The sequence below is a fragment of the Somniosus microcephalus genome, chromosome 31 (assembly GCF_052327205.1).
Source record: "Somniosus microcephalus isolate GS21.2 chromosome 31, FLI_Smic_1.0, whole genome shotgun sequence".
NCBI lineage: Eukaryota > Metazoa > Chordata > Chondrichthyes > Squaliformes > Somniosidae > Somniosus > Somniosus microcephalus.
The window spans coordinates 37076649-37103003 of record NC_141017.1 but is presented as its reverse complement, the minus strand read 5'-3'; the positions used below and the strand labels follow the sequence as shown (position 1 = coordinate 37103003).

The following is a 26355-nucleotide window of genomic DNA, read 5'->3' as shown; positions in this document are numbered from 1 at the left end:
TTTCTCATTGGACGATCTGGCCCACATGATCCCAGGGACACTTCCGAACCGCCTGCATCCCTGGGATCCGTCGGCCTTTACGGAGGCGTACGCCCAGAGGCCCAGGACACAAACTCTCCATAGCTTTGGAGTCAGGAGGCAAGTTCGTAGCTCTTCCGCGGGTCGGAGGCGAACTCCAGAGGTACGCCTCCGACCGCAAATTCAGGGCCAATATTTTATTGGGCGTTTCTTTCCTGCAGACAGCAGGTGCCCAGTGTTAAATGTGATATAAAGGCTGAGTAATGAGAGTGAGTGTCTGTTTGCTGATTTAATCAGATAGATAGAGACTCCTAATTATATCCATTGTTAATTTTATTGATATAATGGCATCGACCTGACAGTGTATGAGCAGAGGAACTGTTCCTTCAGGGAACAGCGTGATCATTTCTCAAACAGGTTATTAGAAACAAGATAACATGGTGTTGGAGCAGCGATCCAGGTACCCTGGAGTACGGGTGCAGGTCTGCGCCTGCAATTTAATGTGTGATAAATTCCTGATCCTTTCAGGGAGAGAGTGTAAAATCTGAAGCTCAGTTACTCCCAGTCACTCCCCAACAGTCAGACATGCAGTAGCATTGACAGACCAGGGATTGCATCTGCAGCCGTCTTGGACTGTATGAATCATAGGGGGCGAAATTCCCCTCGAGGGCCATTTGGGGTGCTAACTGAAAAAAGTTTGAAAAGTGAGCGCCCGGCGCTAATGATTCTGAGCCTCACCTAAATTCTTTGACGTCGCCCCAGGAAGGGAGAGGGGCGCCAAATCAAGCACTAATGTCCTCAGTGGGGCGCCACAGAGGCGCTAACACCAGAGAGCTGCCAAATTTCAGGTGAGTTCCAAACAGATTTGATCACTCGCGCTGCTTTTTTCCAGCTCTTAAAGGAGAGGTCCGATCATTCAACAGATGATCATTTGCAGCTTTGCTTGCTTCAGGGAGAACAGACACATACTGCAGACCCTTTTCATTGCTCTGAGAAGAACTGCCTACTAACCAACAAATCACACCCTAGTGCAAATGAAGATTCCTTATTCAGCAGCAAACTCTGAAATCTCAAAAACGCTTCCAATAATCAAAAGGGCTCTTCAATGTTGAGCGGTAAAAAGTTTGGTGTCCTGGCTGACACCAAGAACAACCAGAAGTGGGCGCCTTTAAATAGTGCTGCTCCACAGGCCTCCCGACTGGAAAACGCCTGCCGAACCTGTCGCTAAAAAACAGAGGCGCACAGGCAGGTGAAAAATGGGAATTTTACATCGGGAGTGATAACGGAGCGATGCGCCCAGAGATGACGTCATGATCTCTGGGCGCAGAAGATCGGGGCGAAAACTGGTGGCACCGCCGCTAATCTCCCGCCGAATTTCGCGCAAAGCGCGGTTATCACCTCGGTGGTGGGGGGGGGGGGGAAGCGATTTGCGCCCTGTTAGCGCCTCCCATCGGAGGTGCAAACGACGACAATTTCGTCCCCATACAGTTTTTCCCGAAAAGTTAAGAGTCCTTTTTTCTCATCTTTCCTTGTCTCCCTGTATTGTGGAGGCTCAAAGGGCAGGCTGGTGAGCTGCTCCTAGGCCTCCATCCATGCTGATTCAGGGTCAGCCGTGGCTCAGTGGGTAGCACCTTGCCTCTGAGTCAGAAGGTTGTGGGTTCATGCCTTATTCTAGGACTTGAGTCATAATCTAGGCTGACACTGCAGTGCAAGACTGCACTCTGGCGTGCTACATTATTGGAGGTGCTGTCTTTCCGATTAGATGTGTGATGAAATATTCCATTCATCACTCATCAGTATTTCTCTGCCTGTGACTGTGGTTGGTTTCAGTTTCATTTCCATTGTATTGTACTGTGTGTAGGGCTCCGCCCATACCTGGCTCCTATGTAAGCTGGCCCAGCCTGCAGCACATCCAGTACGGCAGACCTCTGGATGGAAGATACATTCTCCTCTGTGTGTTACCTTCTAAGTCAATAAAAGCCTTGTTTTGTTTCGCTAACATCGAGCCTCGGATTTATTGAGGCACATCAAGATGTTAAACCGAGGCCCTGTCTGCCTGTTCCAAAATGGCTGCCATGGCCACCTACTTGAACAGCAGCCATTAGATTTTGAAGCCTCTCGCATGGCTGCTTGAACAGCAACAACATTGAAGTTGGTCATGCACTCTATGGTCTCTGCTGATAGGGAGTGAGTAGCAGCTATTCTACCAGATAATGCGCTTGGTGAGCAAGATGCTTCATGGTTTTATAGAGCCTTTCTACAGTGGTACATCGGGATATACTTAGTCTTTCATTTATCTAGCAGATGCTTCATTCATTGTGTGTGAAGTGCTTTCTGAACAATGTAGTAAGAAGAGAGACTTGCATTTCTATAGTGCCTTTCACGACCACCGGACGTTCCAAAGTGCTTCACAGTCAATGAAGTACTTTTTGAAGCGTAGTCACTGTTGTAATGTAGGAAACGTGCCATCCAATTTGCACTCAGTAAGCTCCCACAAACAGCAACGTGAAAATGGCCAGATAATCTGTTTTTAGTGATGTTGATTGAGGGATAAATATTGACCAGGACACCGGGGAGAACTCCCATGCTCTTCTTCGAAATAGTGCCACGGGATCTTTTATAGCCACCTGAGAAAGCAGACAGGGCCTCAGTTTAATGTCTCAACTGAAAAACGGCACCTCCGACAGTGCAGCACTCCCCCAGTACTGCCTCTCCGACAGTGCGGCGCTCCCTCAGTACTGCCCCTCCGACAGTGCAGCACTCCCTCAGTACCGCCCCTCCGACAGTGCGGCGCTCCCTCAGTACTGTCCCTCCGACAGTGCGGCGCTCCCTCAGTACTGCCCCTCCGACAGTGCGGCGCTCCCTCAGTACTGCCCCTCCGACAGTGCGGCGCTCCCTCAGTACTGCCCCTCCGACAGTGCGGCGCACCCTCAGTACTGCCCCTCCGACAGTGCATCAATCCCTCAGCACTGCCCCTCCGACAGTGCAGCACTCCCTCAGTACCGCCCCTCCCACAGTGCAGCACTCCCTCAATACCGCCCCACCGACAGTGCAGCACTCCACTGGATTTTTGTGCTCGAATCTCTGGAGTGGGGCTTGAATCCACGACCCTCTGAGAGAGGCCAGGGTACTACCCACTGAGCCACGGCTGACTAAGTGGCTCTGTAAGTGCACGTCTTTCTTCCTGTTAGTGCTGGGATCTGAGAGGCAGTGTTGCTCTCTGGGATATGATGTATCCGTTGTTTTTGGAAAGTCACACCAGTGAGAATGATTGAGTTCCAAGTTGATCTCTCACCTCCCAAAACCAGAGCCACTGCTGCATCTTGAGATGGTGACAGTAACTTGCCATCTGAAATCCTTAACACCTGTTTTTTTCTTTAGAGTTTCTTGATGTTGATTTTTCTGTCCTCTTGCTCCCTCTCTTGGGCACCCAGTGCCACATATCGTTCTCTAGCGATGTCAGCGGGAATGGTGCCAGTTCCCGAGATTCTGCCATGGCTTCTAACCGCTCAGTGGCAAAGGGAGAGCAATCTGGACAAATACAAGAACCCTGGCTGTCCAGTAACCAAACCAAGTCACTTGGTAATACAGCCCTTAAAGTGACACCACCGCTGCTGTATCCAATCTACAGAGTCTGTCATTTAACTTTAAGAATCCCACGCTGTACAAATTTAAAGAAATAAGATTTTTGCTTTCTAAATCAAAGTTTTGAAACTTTCCTTTGCGGGGAACCCCTGCAAATACTGACACACTCCTGGGAATCACTGCAAATACTGACACACTCCTGGGAATCACTGCAAATACTGACACACTCCTGGGAATCACTGCAAATACTGACACACTCCTGGGAATCACTGCAAATACTGACACACTCCTGGGAATCACTGCAAATACTGACACACTCCTGGGAATCACTGCAAACACTGACACACTCCTGGGAATCACTGCAAATATAGACACACTCCTGGGAATCACTGCAAATATTGACACACTCCTGGGAATCACTGCAATTATTGACACACTCCTGGGAATCACTGCAAATACTGACACACTCCTGGGAATCACTGCAAATACTGACACACTCCTGGGAATCACTGCAAATACTGACACACTCCTGGGAATCACTGCAAATACTGACACACTCCTGGGAATCACTGCAAATACTGACACACTCCTGGGAATCACTGCAAACACTGACACACTCCTGGGAATCACTGCAAATATAGACACACTCCTGGGAATCACTGCAAATATTGACACACTCCTGGGAATCACTGCAATTATTGACAGACTCCTGGGAATCACTGCAAATACTGACACACTCCTGGGAATCACTGCAAATATTGACAGACTCCTGGGAATCACTGCAAATATTGACACACTCCTGGGAATCACTGCAAATATTGACACACTCCTGGGAATCACTGCAAATATTGACACACTCCTGGGAATCACTGCAAATATTGACAGACTCCTGGGAATCACTGCAAATATTGACAGACTCCTGGGAATCACTGCAAATATTGACACACTCCTGGGAATCACTGCAAATATTGAAACACTCCTGGGAATCACTGCAAATATTGACACACTCCTGGGAATCACTGCAAATATTGACACACTCCTGGGAATCACTGCAAATATTGACACACTCCTGGGAATCACTGCAAATATTGACACACTCCTGGGAATCACTGCAAATATTGACACACTCCTGGGAATCACTGCAAATACTGACACATTCCTGGGAATCACTGCAAATACTGACACACTCCTGGGAATCACTGCAAATATTGACAGACTCCTGGGAATCACTGCAAATATTGACACACTCCTGGGAATCACTGCAAATATTGACACACTCCTGGGAATCACTGCAAATATTGACACACTCCTGGGAATCACTGCAAATATTGACACACTCCTGGGAATCACTGCAAATATTGACAGACTCCTGGGAATCACTGCAAATATTGACACACTCCTGGGAATCACTGCAAATATTGACACACTCCTGGGAATCACTGCAAATATTGACACACTCCTGGGAATCACTGCAAATACTGACACATTCCTGGGAATCACTGCAAATACTGACACACTCCTGGGAATCACTGCAAATATTGACAGACTCCTGGGAATCACTGCAAATATTGACACACTCCTGGGAATCACTGCAAATATTGACACACTCCTGGGAATCACTGCAAATATTGACACACTCCTGGGAATCACTGCAATTATTGACACACTCCTGGGAATCACTGCAATTATTGACACACTCCTGGGAATCACTGCAAATATTGACACACTCCTGGGAATCACTGCAAATATTGACACACTCCTGGGAATCACTGCAAATATTGACACACTCCTGGGAATCACTGCAAATATTGACACACTCCCGGGAATCACTGCAATTATTGACACACTCCTGGGAATCACTGCAAATATTGACACACTCCTGGGAATCACTGCAAACATTGACACACTCCTGGGAATCACTGCAAATATTGACACACTCCTGGGAATCACTGCAAATACTGACAGACTCCCGGGAATCACTGCAATTATTGACACACTCCTGGGAATCACTGCAATTATTGACACACTCCTGGGAATCACTGCAATTATTGACACACTCCTGGGAATCACTGCAAATATTGACACACTCCTGGGAATCACTGCAAATATTGACACACTCCCGGGAATCACTGCAATTATTGACACACTCCTGGGAATCACTGCAATTATTGACACACTCCCGGGAATCACTGCAATTATTGACACACTCCTGGGAATCACTGCAAATATTGACACACTCCTGGGAATCACTGCAAATATTGACACACTCCCGGGAATCACTGCAAATATTGACACACTCCTGGGAATCACTGCAAATATTGACACACTCCTGGGAATCACTGCAAATATTGACACACTCCTGGGAATCACTGCAATTATTGACACACTCCCGGGAATCACTGCAAATATTGACACACTCCTGGGAATCACTGCAAATATTGACACACTCCTGGGAATCACTGCAAATATTGACACACTCCTGGGAATCACTGCAATTATTGACACACTCCCGGGAATCACTGCAAATATTGACACACTCCTGGGAATCACTGCAATTATTGACACACTCCCGGGAATCACTGCAATTATTGACACACTCCCGGGAATCACTGCAATTATTGACACACTCCTGGGAATCACTGCAAATATTGACACACTCCTGGGAATCACTGCAAATATTGACACACTCCTGGGAATCACTGCAAATATTGACACACTCCCGGGAATCACTGCAATTATTGACACACTCCTGGGAATCACTGCAATTATTGACACACTCCTGGGAATCACTGCAATTATTGACACACTCCCGGGAATCACTGCAAATATTGACACACTCCTGGGAATCACTGCAAATATTGACACACTCCTGGGAATCACTGCAAATACTGACACACTCCTGGGAATCACTGCAAATTTTGACACACTCCAGGAATCACTGCAAATACTGACACACTCCCGGGAATCACTGCAAATATTGACACACTCCTGGGAATCACTGCAAACATTGACACACTCCTGGGAATCACTGCAAATATTGACACACTCCTGGGAATCACTGCAAATATTGACACAGTCCCGGGAATCACTGCAAATATTGACACACTCCTGGGAATCACTGCAAACATTGACACACTCCTGGGAATCACTGCAAATATTGACACACTCCTGGGAATCACTGCAAATATTGACACACTCCTGGGAATCACTGCAAATATTGACACACTCCTGGGAATCACTGCAAACATTGACACACTCCTGGGAATCACTGCAAATATTGACACACTCCTGGGAATCACTGCAAATATTGACACACTCCTGGGAATCACTGCAAACATTGACACACTCCTGGGAATCACTGCAAATATTGACACACTCCTGGGAATCACTGCAAATATTGACACAGTCCCGGGAATCACTGCAAATATTGAAACACTCCCGGGAATCACTGCAATTATTGACACACTCCTGGGAATCACTGCAATTATTGACACACTCCCGGGAATCACTGCAAATATTGACACACTCCCGGGAATCACTGCAAATATTAACACACTCCCGGGAATCACTGCAATTATTGACACACTCCTGGGAATCACTGCAATTATTGACACACTCCTGGGAATCACTGCAAACACTGACACACTCCTGGGAATCACTGAAAATATTGACACACTCCTGGGAATCACTGCAATTATTGACACACTCCCGGGAATCACTGCAATTATTGACACACTCCTGGGAATCACTGCAAACACTGACACACTCCTGGGAATCACTGCAAATATTGACACACTCCTGGGAATCACTGCAAATACTGACTCACTCCCGGGAATCACTGCAAATATTGACACACTCCTGGAAATCACTGCAAACATTGACACACTCCTGGGAATCACTGCAAACACTGACACACTCCTGGGAATCACTGCAAATATTGACACACTCCTGGGAATCACTGCAAACACTGACACACTCCTGGGAATCACTGCAAATATTGACACACTCCGGGCGTATAATTGGCATGTGTATAACAGGCGAGTGTATAACGGGCGGGTGTATAACGGGCAGGGTGTATAACGGGCGGGTGTACAACGGGCGGGTGTACTACGGTCGGGTGTACAACGGGCGGGTGTATAACAGGCGGGTGTATAACGGGCGGGTGTATAACGGGTGGGGCGTGTAACGGGCGTGTGTAACGGGCAGGGTGTATTTCGGGCGGGTGTATAACGGGCGGTTGTGTAACGGGCGTGTGTGTATCGGGCGTGTGTAACGGGCGGGTGTGTAACGGGTGGGGTGTACAACGGGTGGGGTGTACAACGGGCGGGGTGTATAACGGGCGGGTGTATAACAGGCGGGGTGTATAACGGCGGGTGTATAACGGGCGGGTATATAACGGGCGGGTGTATAACGGGCGGGTGTATAACGTGCGGGGTGTATAACAGGCGGGTGTATAACGGGTGGGTGTATAACGGGCGGGTGTATAACGGGCGGGTGTATAACGGGCGGGTGTATAACGGGCAGGGTGTATTACTGGCAGGTGTATAATGGGCGGTTGTGTAACGGGCGTGTGTGTATCGGGCGTGTGTGTAATGGGCGGGTGTTTAACGGGCGGGGTATATAATGGGCGGGTGTATAATGGGCAGGGTGTACAATGGGCGGGTGTAGAACAGGCGGGTGTGTTTCGGGCGTGTGTGTTTCGGGCGGCGTGTCTAACGGGCAGTGTGTATAACGGGCGGGTTGTATAACGGGCGGGGTGTATAACGGGCGGGGTGTATAACGGGCGGGTATGTAACGGGCGTGTATAACAGGCGGGGTGTATAACGGGCGGGTGTATAACGGGCGGGTGTATAACGGGCGGGTATGTAACGGGCGTGTATAACGGGCGGGGTGTATAACGGGCGGGGTGTATAACGGGCGGGTGTATAACGGGCGGGGTGTATAACAGGCGGGTGTATAACGGGCGGGTGTATAACGGGCGGGGTGTATAACCGGCGGGTGTATAACGGGCGGGTGTATAACGGGCAGGTCTATAACGGGCGGGTGTATAACGGGCGGGGTGTATAACAGGCGGGTGTATAACGGGCGGGGTGTATAACGGGCGGGGTGTATAACGGGCGGGTGTATAACGGGCGGGTGTATAACGGGCGGGGTGTATAACGGGCGGGTGTATAACGGGCGGGTGTATAACGGGCGGGTGTATAACGGGCGGGTGTATAACGGGTGGGGTGCATAACGGGCGGGGTGCATAACGGGCGGGTGTATAACGGGCGGGGTGTAAAACGGGCGGGTGTATAACGGGCGGGTGTATAACGGGCGGGTGTATAACGGGCGGGTGTATAACGGGCGGGGTGTATAACGGGCGGGTGTATAACGGGCGGGGCTGTACAACGGGTGGGGCTATAACGGGCGGGGTTTATAACGGGCGGGTATACAACAGGCGGGGTGTATAACGGGCGGGTGTATAACGGGCGGGTGTATAACGGGCGGGGTGTATAATGGGCGGGTGTATAACGGGCGGGGCTGTACAACGGGTGGGGCTATAACAGGCGGGGTTTATAGCGGGCGGGGTTTATAACGGATAACGGGCGGGTGTATAACGGGCGGGTGTATAACGGGCGGGGTGTACAACGGGCGGGGTGTACAAGGGGGGGGTGTACAAGGGGGGGGTGTATAACGGGCGGGTGTATAACGGGCGGGTGTATAACGGGCGGGTGTATAACGGGCGGGGTGTATAACGGGCGGGTGTATAACGGGCGGGATGTATAACGGGCGGGGTGTATAACGGGCGGGTGTATAACGGGCGGGTGTATAACGGGCGGGGTGTATAACCGGCGGGTGTATAACAGGCGGGTGTATAACGGGCGGGTGTATAACGGGCGGGGTGTATAACGGGCGGGTGTATAACAGGCGGGGCTGTACAACGGGTGGGGCTATAACGGGCGGGGTTTATAGTGGGCGGGGTTTATAACGGGCGGGTATACAACAGGCGGGGTGTATAACCGGCGGGTGTATAACGGGCGGGTGTATAACGGGCGGGTGTATAACGGGCGGGGTGTATAACGGGAGGGTGTATAACGGGCGGGTGTATAACGGGCGGGGTGTAAAACGGGCGGGTGTATAACGGGCGGGTGTATAACAGGCGGGTGTATAACGGGCGGGGTGTATAACGGGCGGGTGTATAACGGGCGGGGTGTATAACGGGCGGGTGTATAACGGGCGGGGCTGTACAACGGGTGGGGCTATAACGGGCGGGGTTTATAGTGGGCGGGGTTTATAACGGGCGGGTATACAACAGGCGGGGTGTATAACGGGCGGGTGTATAACGGGCGGGTGTATAACGGGCGGGTGTATAACGGGCGGGGTGTACAACGGGCGGGGTGTACAAGGGGGGGGTGTATAACGGGCGGGGTGTATAACGGGCGGGTGTATAACGGGCGGGTGTATAACGGGCGGGATGTATAACGGGCGGGGTGTATAACGGGCGGGGTGTATAACGGGCGGGGTGTATAACGGGCGGGGTGTATAACGGGCGGGTGTATAACGGGCGGGTGTATAACGGGCGGGTGTATAACGGGCGGGTGTATAACGGGCGGGTGTATAACGGGCGGGGTGTATAACGGGCGGGGTGTATAACGGGCGGGGTGCATAACGGGCGGGGTGTATAACGGGCGGGTGTATAACGGGAGGGGTGTATAACGGGCGGGGTGCATAACGGGCGGGGTGCATAACGGGCGGGTGTATAACGGGCGGGTGTATAACGGGCGGGGCTGTACAACGGGTGTGGCTATAATGGGCGGGGTTTATAGTGGGCGGGGTTTATAACGGGCGGGTATACAACAGGCGGGGTGTATAACGGGCGGGGTGTATAACGGGCGGGGTGTACAACGGGCGGGGTGTACAACGGGCGGGGTGTACAACGGGCGGGGTGTACAACGGGCGGGGTGTACAACGGGCGGGGTGTACAACGGGCGGGTGTACAACGGGCGGGTGCAGAACGGGCGGGTGCATAACGGGCGGGTGCATAACGGGCGGGTGCATAACGGGCGGGTGCATAACGGGCGGGGTGTATAACGGGCGGGTCTATAACGGCCGGGTGTATAACGGGCGGGTGTATAACGGGCGGGTGTATAACGGGCGGGTGTACAACGGGCGGGTGTATAACGGGCGGAGTGTATAACGGGCGGAGTGTATAACGGGCGGGTGTATAACGGGCGGGTGTATAACGGGCGGGTGTATAACGGGCGGGTGTATAACGGGCGGGGTGTATAACGGGCGGGGTGCATAACGGGCGGGGTGCATAACGGGCGGGTGCATAACGGGCGGGTGCATAACGGGAGGGGTGTATAACGGGTGGGGTGCATAACGGGCGGGGTGCATAACGGGCGGGGTGCATAACGGGCGGGTGCATAACGGGCGGGGTGTATAACGGGCGGGTGTATAACGGGCGGGTGTATAACGGGCGGGGTGTACAACGGGCGGGGTGTACAACGGGCGGGGTGTACAACGGGCGGGGTGTACAACGGGCGGGTGCACAACGGGCGGGTGCACAACGGGCGGGTGCATAACGGGCGGGTGCATAACGGGCGGGTGCATAACGGGCGGGTGCATAACGGGCGGGGTGCATAACGGGCGGGGTGCATAACGGGCGGGTCTATAACGGCCGGGTGTATAACGGGCGGGTGTATAACGGGCGGGTGTATAACGGGCGGGGTGTACAACGGGCGGGTGTATAACGGGCGGGTGTATAACGGGCGGGTGTATAACGGGCGGGTGTATAACGGGCGGGTGTATAACGGGCGGGGTGTATAACGGGCGGGGTGCATAACGGGCGGGTGCATAACGGGCGGGTGCATAACGGGAGGGGTGTATAACGGGTGGGGTGCATAACGGGCGGGGTGCATAACGGGCGGGGTGCATAACGGGCGGGTGCATAACGGGCGGGGTGTATAACGGGCGGGGTGTATAACGGGCGGGTCTATAACGGCCGGGTGTATAACGGGCGGGTGTATAACGGGCGGGTGTATAACGGGCGGGTGTACAACGGGCGGGGTGTACAACGGGCGGGTGTACAACGGGCGGAGTGTACAACGGGCGGAGTGTATAACGGGCGGGTGTATAACGGGCGGGTGTATAACGGGCGGGGTGTATAACGGGCGGGGTGCATAACGGGCGGGGTGCATAACGGGCGGGTGCATAACGGGCGGGTGCATAACGGGAGGGGTGTATAACGGGTGGGGTGCATAACGGGCGGGGTGCATAACGGGCGGGGTGCATAACGGGCGGGTGCATAACGGGCGGGGTGTATAACGGGCGGGTGTATAACGGGCGGGTGTATAACGGGCGGGGTGTATAACGGGCGGGTGTACAACGGGCGGGGTGTACAACGGGCGGGGTGTACAACGGGCGGGGTGTACAACGGGCGGGTGCACAACGGGCGGGTGCAGAACGGGCGGGTGCATAACGGGCGGGTGCATAACGGGCGGGTGCATAACGGGCGGGTGCATAACGGGCGGGGTGCATAACGGGCGGGTCTATAACGGCCGGGTGTATAACGGGCGGGTGTATAACGGGCGGGTGTATAACGGGCGGGGTGTACAACGGGCGGGTGTATAACGGGCGGAGTGTATAACGGGCGGAGTGTATAACGGGCGGGTGTATAACGGGCGGGTGTATAACGGGCGGGTGTATAACGGGCGGGGTGTATAACGGGCGGGGTGCATAACGGGCGGGTGCATAACGGGCGGGTGCATAACGGGAGGGGTGTATAACGGGTGGGGTGCATAACGGGCGGGGTGCATAACGGGCGGGGTGCATAACGGGCGGGTGTATAACGGGCGGGTGTATAACGGGCGGGTGTATAACGGGCGGGGCTGTACAACGGGTGTGGCTATAATGGGCGGGGTTTATAGTGGGCGGGGTTTATAACGGGCGGGTATACAACAGGCGGGGTGTATAACGGGCGGGTGTATAACGGGCGGGTGTATAACGGGCGGGGTGTACAACGGGCGGGGTGTACAACGGGCGGGGTGTACAACGGGCGGGGTGTACAACGGGCGGGTGTACAACGGGCGGGTGTACAACGGGCGGGGTGTATAACGGGCGGGTGCATAACGGGCGGGTGCATAACGGGCGGGTGCATAACGGGCGGGTGCATAACGGGCGGGTGCATAACGGGCGGGGTGTATAACGGGCGGGGTGTATAACGGGCGGGTGTATAACGGGCGGGTCTATAACGGCCGGGTGTATAACGGGCGGGTGTATAACGGGCGGGTGTATAACGGGCGGGTGTATAACGGGCGGGGTGTACAACGGGCGGGTGTATAACGGGCGGAGTGTATAACGGGCGGAGTGTATAACGGGCGGGTGTATAACGGGCCGGGTGTATAACGGGCGGGTGTATAACGGGCGGGTGTATAACGGGCGGGTGTATAACGGGCGGGGTGTACAACGGGCGGGTGTATAACGGGCGGAGTGTATAACGGGCGGAGTGTATAACGGGCGGAGTGTATAACGGGCGGGGTGTATAACGGCGGGTGTATAACGGGCCGGGTGTATAACGGGCGGGTGTATAACGGGCGGGTGTACAACGGGCGGGGTGTACAACGGGCGGGGTGTACAACGGGCGGGTGTACAACGGACGGGTGTACAACGGGCGGGTGTACAACGGGCGGGGTGTATAACGGACGGGGTGTATAACGGGTGATTGTATAACGGGCGGGTGTGTAAACTCTCTTTCCTCGTATTTGCCTTCCCACTCCTTTCTCTCGCCCACTGTCCCACTCTCTCTCGTTTTCCTTCCTCTCTTTTCTCCATTTGTCTTAATTCTCTTCTTTCCCTTCACCTTTCTATTTATTTTCATGCTTTCCCTCTCAGTGAACACTGTCTCTCTGCCTCAACCCTTCCCCTTTTTCTGTTGTGTCAGATGCTAAGCAGCAAACCATTCCAGACATCACTTGAGATACTTCCGTAAAACCTGCTGTGTGTGGATTCCCATTTGGCAGGTAATTCAGGAGCTGCAATATTATTAAATGTCAGTGTTTATCTCACAGGGGGGTTGAAGCACTGTATTGTTATCCTGTGTGGTTCCGTGCAGCCTTTATCTGTGAGACTCTGTGTAATTGCACAGAGACCTTGATGTGCGGTGTGTAGCTGTGGAGTCGATCTCTGTGCTTTCCAGCCAGCCCCCTCTGTGATATCACCTGTCAAACAGTATTTTGCTAGGTAAGATGCTGAACTCAGGATGTTTCCTAAGTGACCCATAACATTTAAATATTAATCGGCGGAATGTTGAGATTCCGACATGTCGTGCCAGACACAGGTTTAGCTCTGGAATTAATGCACGATAAGTTCCCGGTCTCTGCTATACCATTGCAAAGGCACTGAGTGGGGTGGGGATTGGCTGGTAATGGAGCAGCAGTACCACATCATCAGCCCATGGACCTGCCCATGTTCTCCCATCTCTTTGTCTCCTTTCAGTTTGTCTTTGATCCTGTCCACGATACTGAGACTCCATGTGGCTGTGACCACGCTGTAGTAACCCTAGTCATCGTCCTTGACTTCTTTGTAACTTTCAACACAGTCAGGCATTAGAAACATAGAAACATAGAAGACAGGAGCAGGAGTAGGCCATTCAGCCCCTCGAGCCTGCTCCACCATTCAATGCAATCATGGCTGATCATCCAAATTCAGTACCGTGTCCCTGCTTTCTCCCCATATCCCTTGATCCCTTTAGCCTTAAGAAATATATCTAACTCCTTCTTGAAAATATTTAGTGAATTGGCCTCAACTGTCTTCTGTGGCAGAGAATTCCACAGGTTCACCACTCTCTGGGTGCAGAAATTCCTCCTCATCTCTGTCCTAAATGGCTTACCCCTGATCCTTAGACCGTGACCCCTGGTTCTGGACTCCCCCGCCATCGGGAACAGCCTTCCTGCATCTAGTCTGTCTAGTCCTGTTAGAATTTTATAAGTTTCAATGAGATCCCCTCTCATTCTTCTAAACTCTGGTGAATATAAGCCTAATCCACCCAATCTCTCTTCATATGTCATTCCTGCCATCCCAGGTATCAGTCTGGTGAATCTTCGCTACACTCCCTCCATGGCAAGAACATCCTTCCTCAGATAAGGCGACCAAAACTGCACACAATACTCAAGGTGTGGTCTCTCGCTGTACAACTGCAGCAAGACATCCTTGCTCCTGTACTCGAATCCTCTCGCTATGAAGGCCAGCATACCATTTGCCTTCTTAACCGCCTGCTGCACCTGCATGCTTACCTTCAGCGACTGGTGCACAAGGACACCCAGGTCTCGTTACACTTCCCCTTTTCCCAATCTATTGCCGTTCAGATAATAATCTGTCTTCCTGTTTTTGCTACCAAAGTGGATAACCTCGCATTTATCCACATTATACTGCATCTGCCCAATCGCCCAACCTGTCCAAATCGTACTGGAGTTTCTCTGCATCCTCCTCACAGCACATATGCCCACCCAGCTTTGTGTCGTCTGCAAACTTGGAGATATTACATCTAGTTCCCTCGTCTAGATCATTATTGGGCCAGTAATTCCGGTCCCAACGCGTGAGTACGGATGGGGTACTCACGTGTGGGCCCGTTGGAAGTGCCGGATTTCAGCATGCACAGCGCATGCGCGGGAAACCGGCATTTCCTGTCCTTTGAACCAAGGGGTTCAGAGGACGAACGCGTGTGTGCAGGAGTCTGCGCGTGCGCGCTGAAATTCCTTTTTTTCCACAGGTTTGCGCGTGTGTAAGGGCCTCCTTTTTACGAATGTAAAAAGGAGACGTAAGGACTTCATTCTTTAAGGTAAGTGGTCTATTACTTAAAATTATAACATTTTGTCCACAGCTTTACTGTTTTTAAGGACTTTACAGTAAGGTAAGGGTAGTTTTAGGCCCGATTTTAAAAAAAATTATTTTTTTCAAAAATTTGATTAATTGTTTAAAATAGTTTTTTAAATTATTTATAGTTTATTTCATTATTGGGATGTTTTTTAAAATTTTATTTAAAGTTAAACTAGTCTTTTGGGCGCCCGTACTTTTCATGAGTTTGACAGTTCTTACTATCAAACTCATGAATGAAGTTTCCCCTCCCCTGATTGGCTGCACAGTGCTCACCTGACCCCAGCCGGCACATCGCACTAACTACGCCGCTGAATCAGGCAAGCACATCGCGCCGACATCTGAACCGGGCCTGTGACAGGAATTCCAAGCAGGCCCAGGCTTCAGATGTCGGCGCGCCAGGTGAGTGCACATCGGGGGCTTGCACGCGCGGCAAGCCCCCGAACCTAATTTCTGGCCCAATATATATTGTGAATAACTGGGGTCCTAGCACCGATCCTTGCGGTACCCCACTAGTCACTGCCTTCCACTCGGAAAAAGACCTGTTTATTCCAACTCTTTGCTTCCTGTCTGCCAACCAGTTTTCTATCCAAGTCAGTACCTTACCACCAATCCCATGTGCTTTAACTTTGCACGCTAGTCTCTTATGCGGGACTTTATCGAAAGCCTTCTGAAAGTCCAAATACACCACATCCACTGGTTCTCCCTTATCTATTCTACCATGGAGGGATATGGCACCCAGACAGCGAACCAGTGCCTGAGCTGCAGCAAGTTATCTTCATCATGGGTTTTCAATTGCTTCCCGTTTCCCATATGAATTACAGAGGATGTGCAGCACAGAAGCAGGCCATTCGGCCCAACTAGTCCCAGCCGGTGTTTATTCTCCACACGAGCCTCCTCCCACCCCTCTTCATCTCATCCTATCAGCATAACCTTCTATTCCTTTCTCCCTCGTGTTGTTTATCTAATTTCCCCTTAAATGCATTTATGCTGTTTACCTCAGCTACTCTCTGTGGTAGCGAGTTCCACATTCTCACCACTCTGTGGGTGAAGGAGTTTCTCCTGAATTCCCGATTGGATTTATTAGTGACTATCTTATATTGATGGTCCCTAGTTTTGGTCTCTCCCACAAGTGGAAACATTTTTTCTATGTCTACCCTATCGAACCCCTTCATAATTTTAAAGACTTCTACATGTTTTTTAAGGTGAGATCAACATTGGGACAAATGTGGATTGACCCAGGGCTGTCAGGATGATGGAAACATTGAGAAAGGGTGTGTGAGAGACTAAGGCTTGGGTAGTCCTCCTCTCCGCACTTCCTCTTCCCTTCCTTCCCTCTTTTCCCCCCTCCTACCCTCCTCTCCTTTACTCTCCTCTCAACATTCCCCTTCTCCGTCCTCTTCTTTTTCTTCTCTCTAGTACTCCCCTCCTCAGTGAGGAAGAAGAGCATGGGAACTGGTGTATTTGGGATTTAGAAGGAAAAAGAGAGGCACATTCAGAGGAGTGCTAATCATAGTTGTATCGATAAAATAGAGAGAAAAGAATGTGCGTATTTATGAATACGTGTCTCCGACAGAGCTGGGAGAGGAGAACTGCTTAACCCTGACACCAGAGGGATGCAGGGGAGGAGTGGGAATGCGGTTCCTGGGCTAATATAAACTGACAGCTAATTTGATTTTTCCTTTCTTCCTTTCAGAGCAATGATGCCTTAGGGAACACCTGGAACTGGCTCTATTTCATCCCCCTCATCATTATTGGCTCCTTTTTTATGCTGAATCTTGTTCTTGGTGTCCTGTCAGGGTAAGTCGCTCCTGGTCTGTCTGAATTTTGCTTTGCGAGATTTAGCTCCTTGACTTCAATGTCTAGATCATTGTAAGATGTGCCAGTTGATGAAAAAAACTCTTCCCATTTGCGACGTGGTGTTACAGGGCAGGAAATGTTATTCTGTAAGGTAGTTCGATGGATATAGTCTTTTTCATATGTTTTTGTGGAATTTTTCGCCCGCCAGTCAGCCATCTTTGATCTGTTTGGCATTGACACTTTGGTGATCACATGGTATGCGGGTAGAAGAAGGTCATCTTACCTTTTTTAAGGTGCCTACTGGGAGGTTCTGAATAGCAGGGGGATATGATTCTCCACAGCAGTTCTGCCTCTCTTCCTCCCTGCCTGCCAGCCACCCTCCATACCTTCCTCAGGGAAATGCCATAATCTCCTCATGACAAACTGCTCAGGATAACCTAAACCTATATTCTCTACTTCATGGGTCTGAGCTTTAGCATTGTAACACTCCAGTTTTAAGAAACACATCAGACCTCTTTACTTGCTGTACATTTATATTCTGACAGTTCTGTTTTTTTTTATTTGTTCATGGGATGTGAGCCCATCCCTAATTGTCCTTGACAAGGTGGTGGTGAGCTGCCTTCTTGAGCCACAGAGGGCAGTTAAGAGTCAGTCACATTGACATGAGTCTGGAGTCACATATAAACCAGATAGGGTTGTTACGACAAATCATTATTGATACTAGTTTTTTTATTCCAGATTTGTTTTAATTAACTGAATTTAAATTCCCCACGGTGGGATTTGAACTCTTGGATCATCACTCCAGGCTTCTGGATTAGTAGTCCAGTAACATAACGACTATGCTACCATAACTCTCTGATCTTAAATGGGTTTGGAGCAGCCCCACCACATTGGTAGCATCAGCCTACTAAATATGCAATATAACTTGAAAAGGCCACAAGTGGTGTACAAAAAGTAAGTGCCGCACTGGTTGCAGTAGGGAGTGGCCCAGTAATAGTCAACACATTCAGCAGAGAAGGGGACAAAAAATAGAGAACATGCAGGCTGCGGTCTCCAAGGAGGCCAATCACGAGTTTTAGGGTAGCTGCAGAACCTTTTAGGGATTGTTTGCAAGAGCAGATTTCACTGCATTTTTAGTTGATTTGTTTTTCACCATTTTTAAAAATCCAGTGTTGCCCTGATCCATCAAGGAGACAGCTGTTTCCTCCAGTGATTTGTCTGGAGATGTTTAATCATGTTTAAGGGTGTTGGGTGCTGGAAGAAAGAAAGAATAATGAAACTGTCATTGATATGGTTCGCATGAATAATTCATATTGAATGAAGCGTCTTGAGTTATAAGATCAGATTATGCTTTTACATTTGTGCTGAGCCTTCAAGGGATGCAGCGCTCAATTGGAGATGAGCAACCTCCGAATACCCCCTCCCCCTTTTACTTTTGTAGAATTCTGCTGGTGACTTTGGGACCTGTTGGAAGACCAATAGAAAGTAACTACTTATTTTCTGAGCTTCTGATCTCCATTCTCAATCTCCCAGAGTTGGGTCCCTGTTGCCATTATATGACAAAAGTCTTCTCATCTATTTTCCATCATCATAGCGGGAGTATCAGGAGCTTGGTATTGACACCATGCTATCAACGTAAGAGCACCTAGAGATGTAGGAGGTGATAGGGCAAGCAGTGCTGTGTCAAAGGACCTTTACAGACTTCCTCATTTCCCCATGATCCTCCATTCACTCCTGAAAGCACTGACTTTTTTATTCATTCATGGGATGTGGGCGTCACTGGCAAAGCCAGCATTTATTGCCCATCCCTAATTGCCCTTGAGAAAGTGGTGGCGAGCCGCCTTCTTGAACCGCTGCAGTCCGTGTGGTGAAGGTACTCCCACAGTGCTGTTAGGGAGGGAGTTCCAGGATTTTGACCCAGCGACGATGAAGGAACGGCCGATATATTTCCAAGTCAGGATGGTGTGTGACTTGGAGGGGAACTTGGAGGTGTTCAAATGCGCCTGCTGCCCTTGTCCTTCTAGACACAGTCGAAGAAGCTTTGGCGAGTTGCTGCAGTGCATCTTGTAGATGGGACACACTGCAGCCACGGTGCGCCGGTGGTGGAGGGAGTGAATGTTTGGCAGAGGGTGTGCCAATCAAGCAGGCTGCTTGTCCTGGATGGTGTCGAACTTCTTGAGTGTTGTTAGAGCTGCACTCATCCAGGGAAGTGGAGAGGATTCCACTACATTCCTGACTTGTGCCTTTTAGATGGTGGAATGACTTTGGGGAGTCAGGAGGTGAGACACTCACCGCAGAATACCTCTGACCTGCTCTTGTAGGCACAGTATTTATGTGGCTGGTCCAGTTAAGTTTCTGGTCAATGGTGACCCCCCCAGGATGTTGATGGTGGGGGATTTGACAATGGTAATGCCGTTGAATGTCAATGGATAGTGGTTAGACTCTCTCTTGTTGGAGATGGTCATTGCCTGGCACTTCTGTGGCATGAATGTTACTTGCCACTTATCAGCCTAAGCCTGAATGTCATCCAGGTCTTGCTGCATGCGGGCACGGACTGTTTCATTATCTGAGGAGTTGTGAATGGAACGGAACACTGTGCAGTAATCAGTGAACATCCCCACTTCTGACCTTATGATGGAGGGAAGTTCATTGATGAAGCAGCGGAAGATGGTTGGGCCTAGCACACTGCCCTGAGGAACTCCTGCAGTGATGCCCAGGGGCTGAGATGATTGGCCTCCAACAACCACAACCATCTTCCAATTGTAACTGCCCAATTACTCCCTGGCTGAGATCAACTAACCCAGTACAAACAGAAAATGCTGAAAACACTCAGCAGGTCAGGCAGCATCTGTGGAGAGAGAAACAGAGTTAACGTTTCAGGGTGGTGACCTTTCATCAGAACAAACTGGAGATCGAATTTCTGAACAGTGTCCTGACCCAATAAATCACTTGGTGACCTCTGCTGATCTTGTTTTACGGGTCCTAATTTTCACTCCCTCCACTCAACAGGTACTGGGTGATAGCACCAGAAAATTTTGGTGATGCACTTTCCAACCACCGCCACTTCGGTTGGGCTTCTGCATGGGTTGCCCAGGTTTTCGCCTGTTTCAGGCGGGAGTCTATTTGTAATATGCTAATCAGAGTCCTATTAAACACATCGGACCCCAACACAGTTCTGAGATGCTAATGGTAAAAGCTTACACCGCGCACACGCCACCCATAGGTACCAGTTGTTGAGTGACCAAAGCAGCGACCCTTAAAGGCCGCTCAGGATTAGGTACGTTTTTCTTTTCCTTGCAGAGTCTGTGGGGTCCGGGGAGGCATAGCCCCATAAAATTCTCCAGTCCGTCCATGTCCCCCCACAATTCCCTATCACCCTCCCTCCAAGGATAAACTTCCTGCTTTGGCTTGGTGTCAGAGCTGCCAGAATTTAGGGCCCCCTCAGCTGCCAAGAGCTGCTCACGGCTCACTGGCAATATTGAAATGTGGCTCTGGCCACCTGCAGGGACTTTGGGTGGGCGGCGCAAGCACTCCTCTCGTCACCCACCTGAAATCTGCACAAAGTTCAAATCGACCCCATCGGGTTTTATAATCATGCGCAAATGTACTTATTCCCAAGGGGCTCTTTTGCACCAATCAAGGGCACTAAAGGGATTAATACCTTACCTCTTGGTGAAGTGTACTGATTGTTATTTTAAATACCACGTGAGAGTGAAATTGTATCGACTGCTTGCTAAGAAGCAGTGGTGTGGAACAGCAGAGCGAGTGGGAGCGGGAGGAGGAAACTGATTTGATCAATTTGATCAATTGAGGTTAGCAGGCAACTAATGTTTTATTAAATTCATCTGATCAATAAACAGTTGAACTGTTGCCCTGATTACCACCTGACAATGTAACAAATCTGAGCAACCTTTGGTTGTTGCAAAGACAACATTTTGGTGATTTCTTTGCCAATTGCTCTTCTGACAACTGTAGTCAATAAAGTGAAGATCCTGTTGATGGGTCAACCATCCGTGATAACCAGCTTCAATCCCTACTTAGGAACACAGGAACAGGAGGAGGCCATTCAGCCCCTCGAGCCTGTGCCGCCATGCAATGAGATCGTGGCTGATCTGCGACCTAACTCCATCTACCCGCCTTTGCCCCATATCCCTTAATACCTTTGGTTAACAAAAAGTTTTATATCTCCGATATAAAATTAACAATTGATCCAGCATCAATTGCTGTTTGCGGAAGAGAGTTCCAAACTTCTACCACCTTTTGTGTGTAGAAGTGTTTCTTAATTTCACTCCTGAAAGGTCTGGCTCTAATATTTAGACTATGCCCCCTCGTCCTAGACTCCCCAACCAGCAGAAATAGTTTCTCTCCATCTACCCTATCTGTTCACCTTAATATCTTGAATATCTTGCTCTTTGTTGAGTCAGCTACTTTAGCAGGTGTGATCAAGGGAGCGCTGCAGTTGGCTTCATCATCTCTCGGTTGTGGAGGGGAGAAATCAGTTAGGGCCCCCGACTCTGATCACCATCAAATGACCTCTAATGCAAATATGTGACTGTGAGTTTGAAGTAAGGTCATGACCGGGCTCAGCTGCGATGTCCCTTGAGGTAAACTAACCTACCAACATTCACTAATTAGCTTTACACAACTGGCAAAAGTACCAGGCGACCAGCAGGAGTCAGTGGCTGCAGGAGAGGAGGAGAAGAATCCTGCACTTACAGAGAAATGGTTTCACTGAAATATACAATCTTAGCAGGCAGGTTCCCATTACTAAGTCCATGTACATAAATTAGAGAGTATTTGGTTGATCTCTGCCATAGTATGCAGATCTCTCTTGCCCTTGCAATCTGGTCTCTCCCTAAACCCTTCACTTTGCCACATTTCTTCCCACTTTCAAATGCTTCCTCAAAACCAAGTTTTTCAGCCATGCCTGGTCACCTCCCCCAATCTCTTCCCATCTCTGCTTCATTGTCCAAATCCCCTTGTAAAAACACCTTCAGGGAGAATTCTCCTTCACGATCCAGCCTGAAATCGGATGTATTAGTAATGGAAAATTTGAGCGGAGACTTTTCACCGCCCCAATCGGGAATTTCCTCCCCCCCCACCGCCACCGCCAGGAATCCGAGTGACTGCTGCTTTCTTTTCCGCCACATGCATGGCCGAGGTCCCAGTGGATATCACTCCCATTCATCCCACTTCTCTGGGGCGCCGTGTGGAAAGTAGCATTAGGCCTTGGGAAGCGGTAGTTAATGGTCCTAAGTTCCCTGAATGGTGGGGTGGGGTGGGAGGGTCAGGGGTGGGGCTGTGCAGCACCTCCTCTCCCACTTTCAGGCCTAGCCCCTACATGCAAAAAACCTCGGTCTCGGTGTTGGCCTTCAACGGGACCCTTTGTACCATCTTTGGGGCACTTTTGCCCTTTTGACCTCCCTTACTGCCTCTTCTGAAGGTTGGGGGTTCAAGTCCCATTCCAGACACTTGAGTGCGTAAAGCTAGGCTAACACTCCAGTGCAGTACTGAGGGAGCGCTGCACTGTCAGAGGGGCAGTACTGAGGGAGCGCTGCACTGTCGGAGGATCAGTACTGAGGGAGTGCTGCACTGTCGGAGGGGCAGTACTGAGGGAGAGCTGCACTGTCGGGGGGGCAGTACTGAGGGAGCGCCGCACTGTCGGAGGGGCAGTACTGAGGGAGCGCCGCACTGTCGGAGGGGCAGTACTGAGGGAGTGCCGCACTGTCGGAGGGGCAGTACTGAGGGAGCGCCGCACTGTCGGAGGCGCAGTACTGAGGGAGCGCCGCACTGTCGGAAGGGCAGTACGGAGCGCTGCACTGTCGGAGGTGCCGTCTTTCAAATGAGACGTTAATCCGAGGCCCCGTCTGTTCTCTCAGGTGGACATAAAAGATCCCACGGCACTATTTCGGAGAGGAGCAGGGGAGTTATCCCCGGTGTCCTGGGCCAATATTTATCTCTCAACCAACATAACAAAAAAACAATATCTGGTCATTATCACATTGCTGTTTGCGGGAGCTTGCTGTTCGCAAATTGGCTGCCGCGTTTCCCACATTACAACAGTGACTGCACTTGAAAAAAAGTAATTCATTGACCGTAAAGCGCTTTGGGACATCCGATGGTCGTGAAAGGCGCTACATACTTTGCCAACTGGAACCCCAGCCCGAAGAGGAGAATCTCCCCTGAATGTTCCATCCAAATCGTCTTCCAGGCAGCTTAACTGGCAGGACTAACTGTAGACACCACACCTAGTATCTAAGAAGCAGCATAATTAATTGCGGATGTTGGTGATTCAGAGATTTTCAGAAGTGTCTTGTCCTCTTCTACATAGAAGCAACGTTCTCTTTAAGCTGCGCGGCCACGCGGTGTGCGCAGCGCTCTGAAGCTCCCGCGCAGTAAGTTGCTCTCACTTGGCAACTGTTCACTGTGGCACAGTTGAAATCAAGCAAGAGTCTAACCACCTCCCCTTGACATTCAACAGAATGACCATCGCCGAATCCCCCACCATCAACATTCTGGGGGTCACCATTGACCAGAAACTTAACTGGACCAGCCACATAAATACTGTGGCAACAAGAGCAGGTCAGAGGCTGGGTATTCTGCGGTGAGTGTCTCACCTCCTGACTCCCCAAAGCCTTTCCACCATCTACAAGGCACAAGTAAGGAGTGTAATGGAATACTCTCCACTTTCCTGGATGAGTGCAGCTCCAACAACACTCAAGAAGCTCGACACCATCCAGGACAAAGCAGCCCGCTTGATTGGCACCCCATTCACCACCTTAAACATTCACTCGCTCCACTACCGGCGCACCGTGGCTGCAGTGTGCACCATCTACAAGATGCACTGCAGCAACTCGCCAAGGCTTCTTCAGCACCTCCCAAACCCGCGACCTCTACCACCTAGAAGGACAAGGGCAGCAGGCGCATGGGAACACCACCACCTCCAAGTTCCCCTCCAAGTCACACACCATCCTGACTTGTAAATATGTCACCGATCCTTCATCGTCGCTGGGTCAAAATCCTGGAACTCCCTCCCTAACAGCACTGTGGGAGTACCTTCACCACACGGACTGCAGCGGTTCAAGAAGGTGGCTTACCACCACCTTCTCAAGGGCAATTAGGGATGGGCAATAAATGCTGGTCTTGCCAGCGACACCCGCATTCTCGGAAACAAATTTTTAAAAATTTCAGGCCTGCATCAATGCTGCAGTGTTGTGAATTCCTGGGAGCGGCTCTTGAACAAGATATTGGCTGGAATGTGGTCCTTAACAAAAGTCTAGTATCACTGCTCTAACAGGTACTGGGAAATCTTTGTTGCAGGGAATTTGCCAAAGAGAGAGAGAGGGTGGAAAATAGACGAGCATTCCTAAAACTGAGGAGACAGCAGCAGATCGAAAGGGAACTGAATGGCTACCTGGAGTGGATTTGTAAAGCAGGTAAGTGTCGGACTCGAACAAGACAACTAGGCTGAACTGGAGTTTACCAAAAGATAAACCTTTGCGTAGCATAATCATACGAAGGATATTATTGCCTTTGAGAGGGTACGGAGATGAAGGTAACAGGTCAAGTTGGGAAGGCTGTTAAAAAAGCATATTGGATCCTTGGCTTTATAGATAGAGGCAGAGAGTACAAAAGCAAGGAAATTATGCTTATCCTTTATTAAATTACTTGTTAGGCCCCAGCTGGAATAATGTGTTAAATTCTGGGCACCACATTTTAGGAAGGATGCAGAATGGCACCAGGGATGAGGGACTTCAGTTACATGGAGAGACCGGAGAAACTGGGATTGTTCTCCTTAGAGCAGAGAAGGTTAAGGGGAGATTTAATAGAGGTGTTCAAAATTATGAAGGTTTTTGATAAAGTAAATAGAGAAAAACTGTTTCCACTGGCAGAAGGGTCAGTATCCAGAGGACACAGATTTAATTCAATTGGCAAAAGAACTAGAGGGGAGGTGGAGATTTTTTTTTTACGCAGCGAGTTGTTGTGATCTGGAATGCGCTGCCTGAAAGGGCGGTGGAAGCAGATTCAATAGTAACTTTCAAAAGGGAATTGGATAAATACTTGAAAAGGAGAAATTTGCAGAGCTATGGGGAAAGAGCAGGGGGAGCGGGACTAATTGGAGAGCTCTTTCAAAGAGCTGGCACAGGCACGATGGGCCGAATGGCCTCCTCCTGTGCTGTATCATTCTATTGTCTATACATCTGGAATCTTAGTTCTGATGAAAGGAAATTGGGCTTATTCTCTTTCAAAAACAGAAAATTCAAGCTGATTTGAAGTTTTCAAGATTATGAAGGGAATTGACAAAAGTTGATGGAAGTAAATTGTTCACTGTGGATTCACATATCAGCGTTATTTTTAAATGGACAAGTTGGCAAGAAGGAAAATCCGACAGGCTTTTTTTAACACAGCGGGGAATAATAGATTTGTCATAAAAACAGAAATTGTTGGCAACACTTAGCTGGTCAGGCAGCATCTGTGGAGTTAATGTTAGATTTGTAGAATAAGTTACAAGGGAAGACCTTGCAGTAATTCACACAGGGTGCTGGCCACTGGTTTAATCTCTGCCCAGGACAATTGGGACAGTCCTGACCAACATTTAGCAGCAGTCAGGTTGTCAATATGCTGCCCACACCCCTGCACACACCCTGCTCTTTTCAACTTTTCACTTCTCTTGCTCCCCTGCACGGAAGTGGAGGAGAAAGAAACCGAGTTTGTGAGACAGAAGTAAAAGAGAAGAGAGACAGCAAAAGAGCAAAGAGTAAAAATAGAAATGTAGGAGGAGAAATGGACTTGTCTTTCTGCAGACGTACCACCAGTGGTGTCATGAGCCTGCGGGGCAGAAGGAGCCTGAGAAAAGCCCAGCTTAGAATGTTGTAAGAACCACTGAATCAGATACGACAATTAGCTGGTGCAGCCTGGAGCGAAGGCGTGTGGGCAAGGCATGTGTGTGGGCAGGGCATACCTGTAATGCACCTCTGATGTCTCTACCATCATTTTGATGGTGGTTGCACCTATGGTGGACGCTGGAAGGAATTAACGTGCCTGACAGCTGATTAATGTCAATACGGATACAGCCATTAACCCGGAGGACAGAAC

At 50.2% G+C, this 26355-nt stretch overlaps 1 protein-coding gene across 1 annotated transcript in view; it reads left to right on the top strand.

Moving 5' to 3' along the window:
* Positions 1-26355, top strand: part of LOC147097756 (voltage-dependent P/Q-type calcium channel subunit alpha-1A-like) — a 728667-nt gene that overhangs the window by 434537 nt on the left and 267775 nt on the right. Inside the window, exons 9-10 of the mRNA XM_085971842.1 lie at positions 17156-17259; positions 24580-24695. Of these exons, the coding sequence (XP_085827968.1) occupies positions 17156-17259; positions 24580-24695 (220 nt within the window). The remainder of the gene's footprint in view (positions 1-17155; positions 17260-24579; positions 24696-26355) is intronic.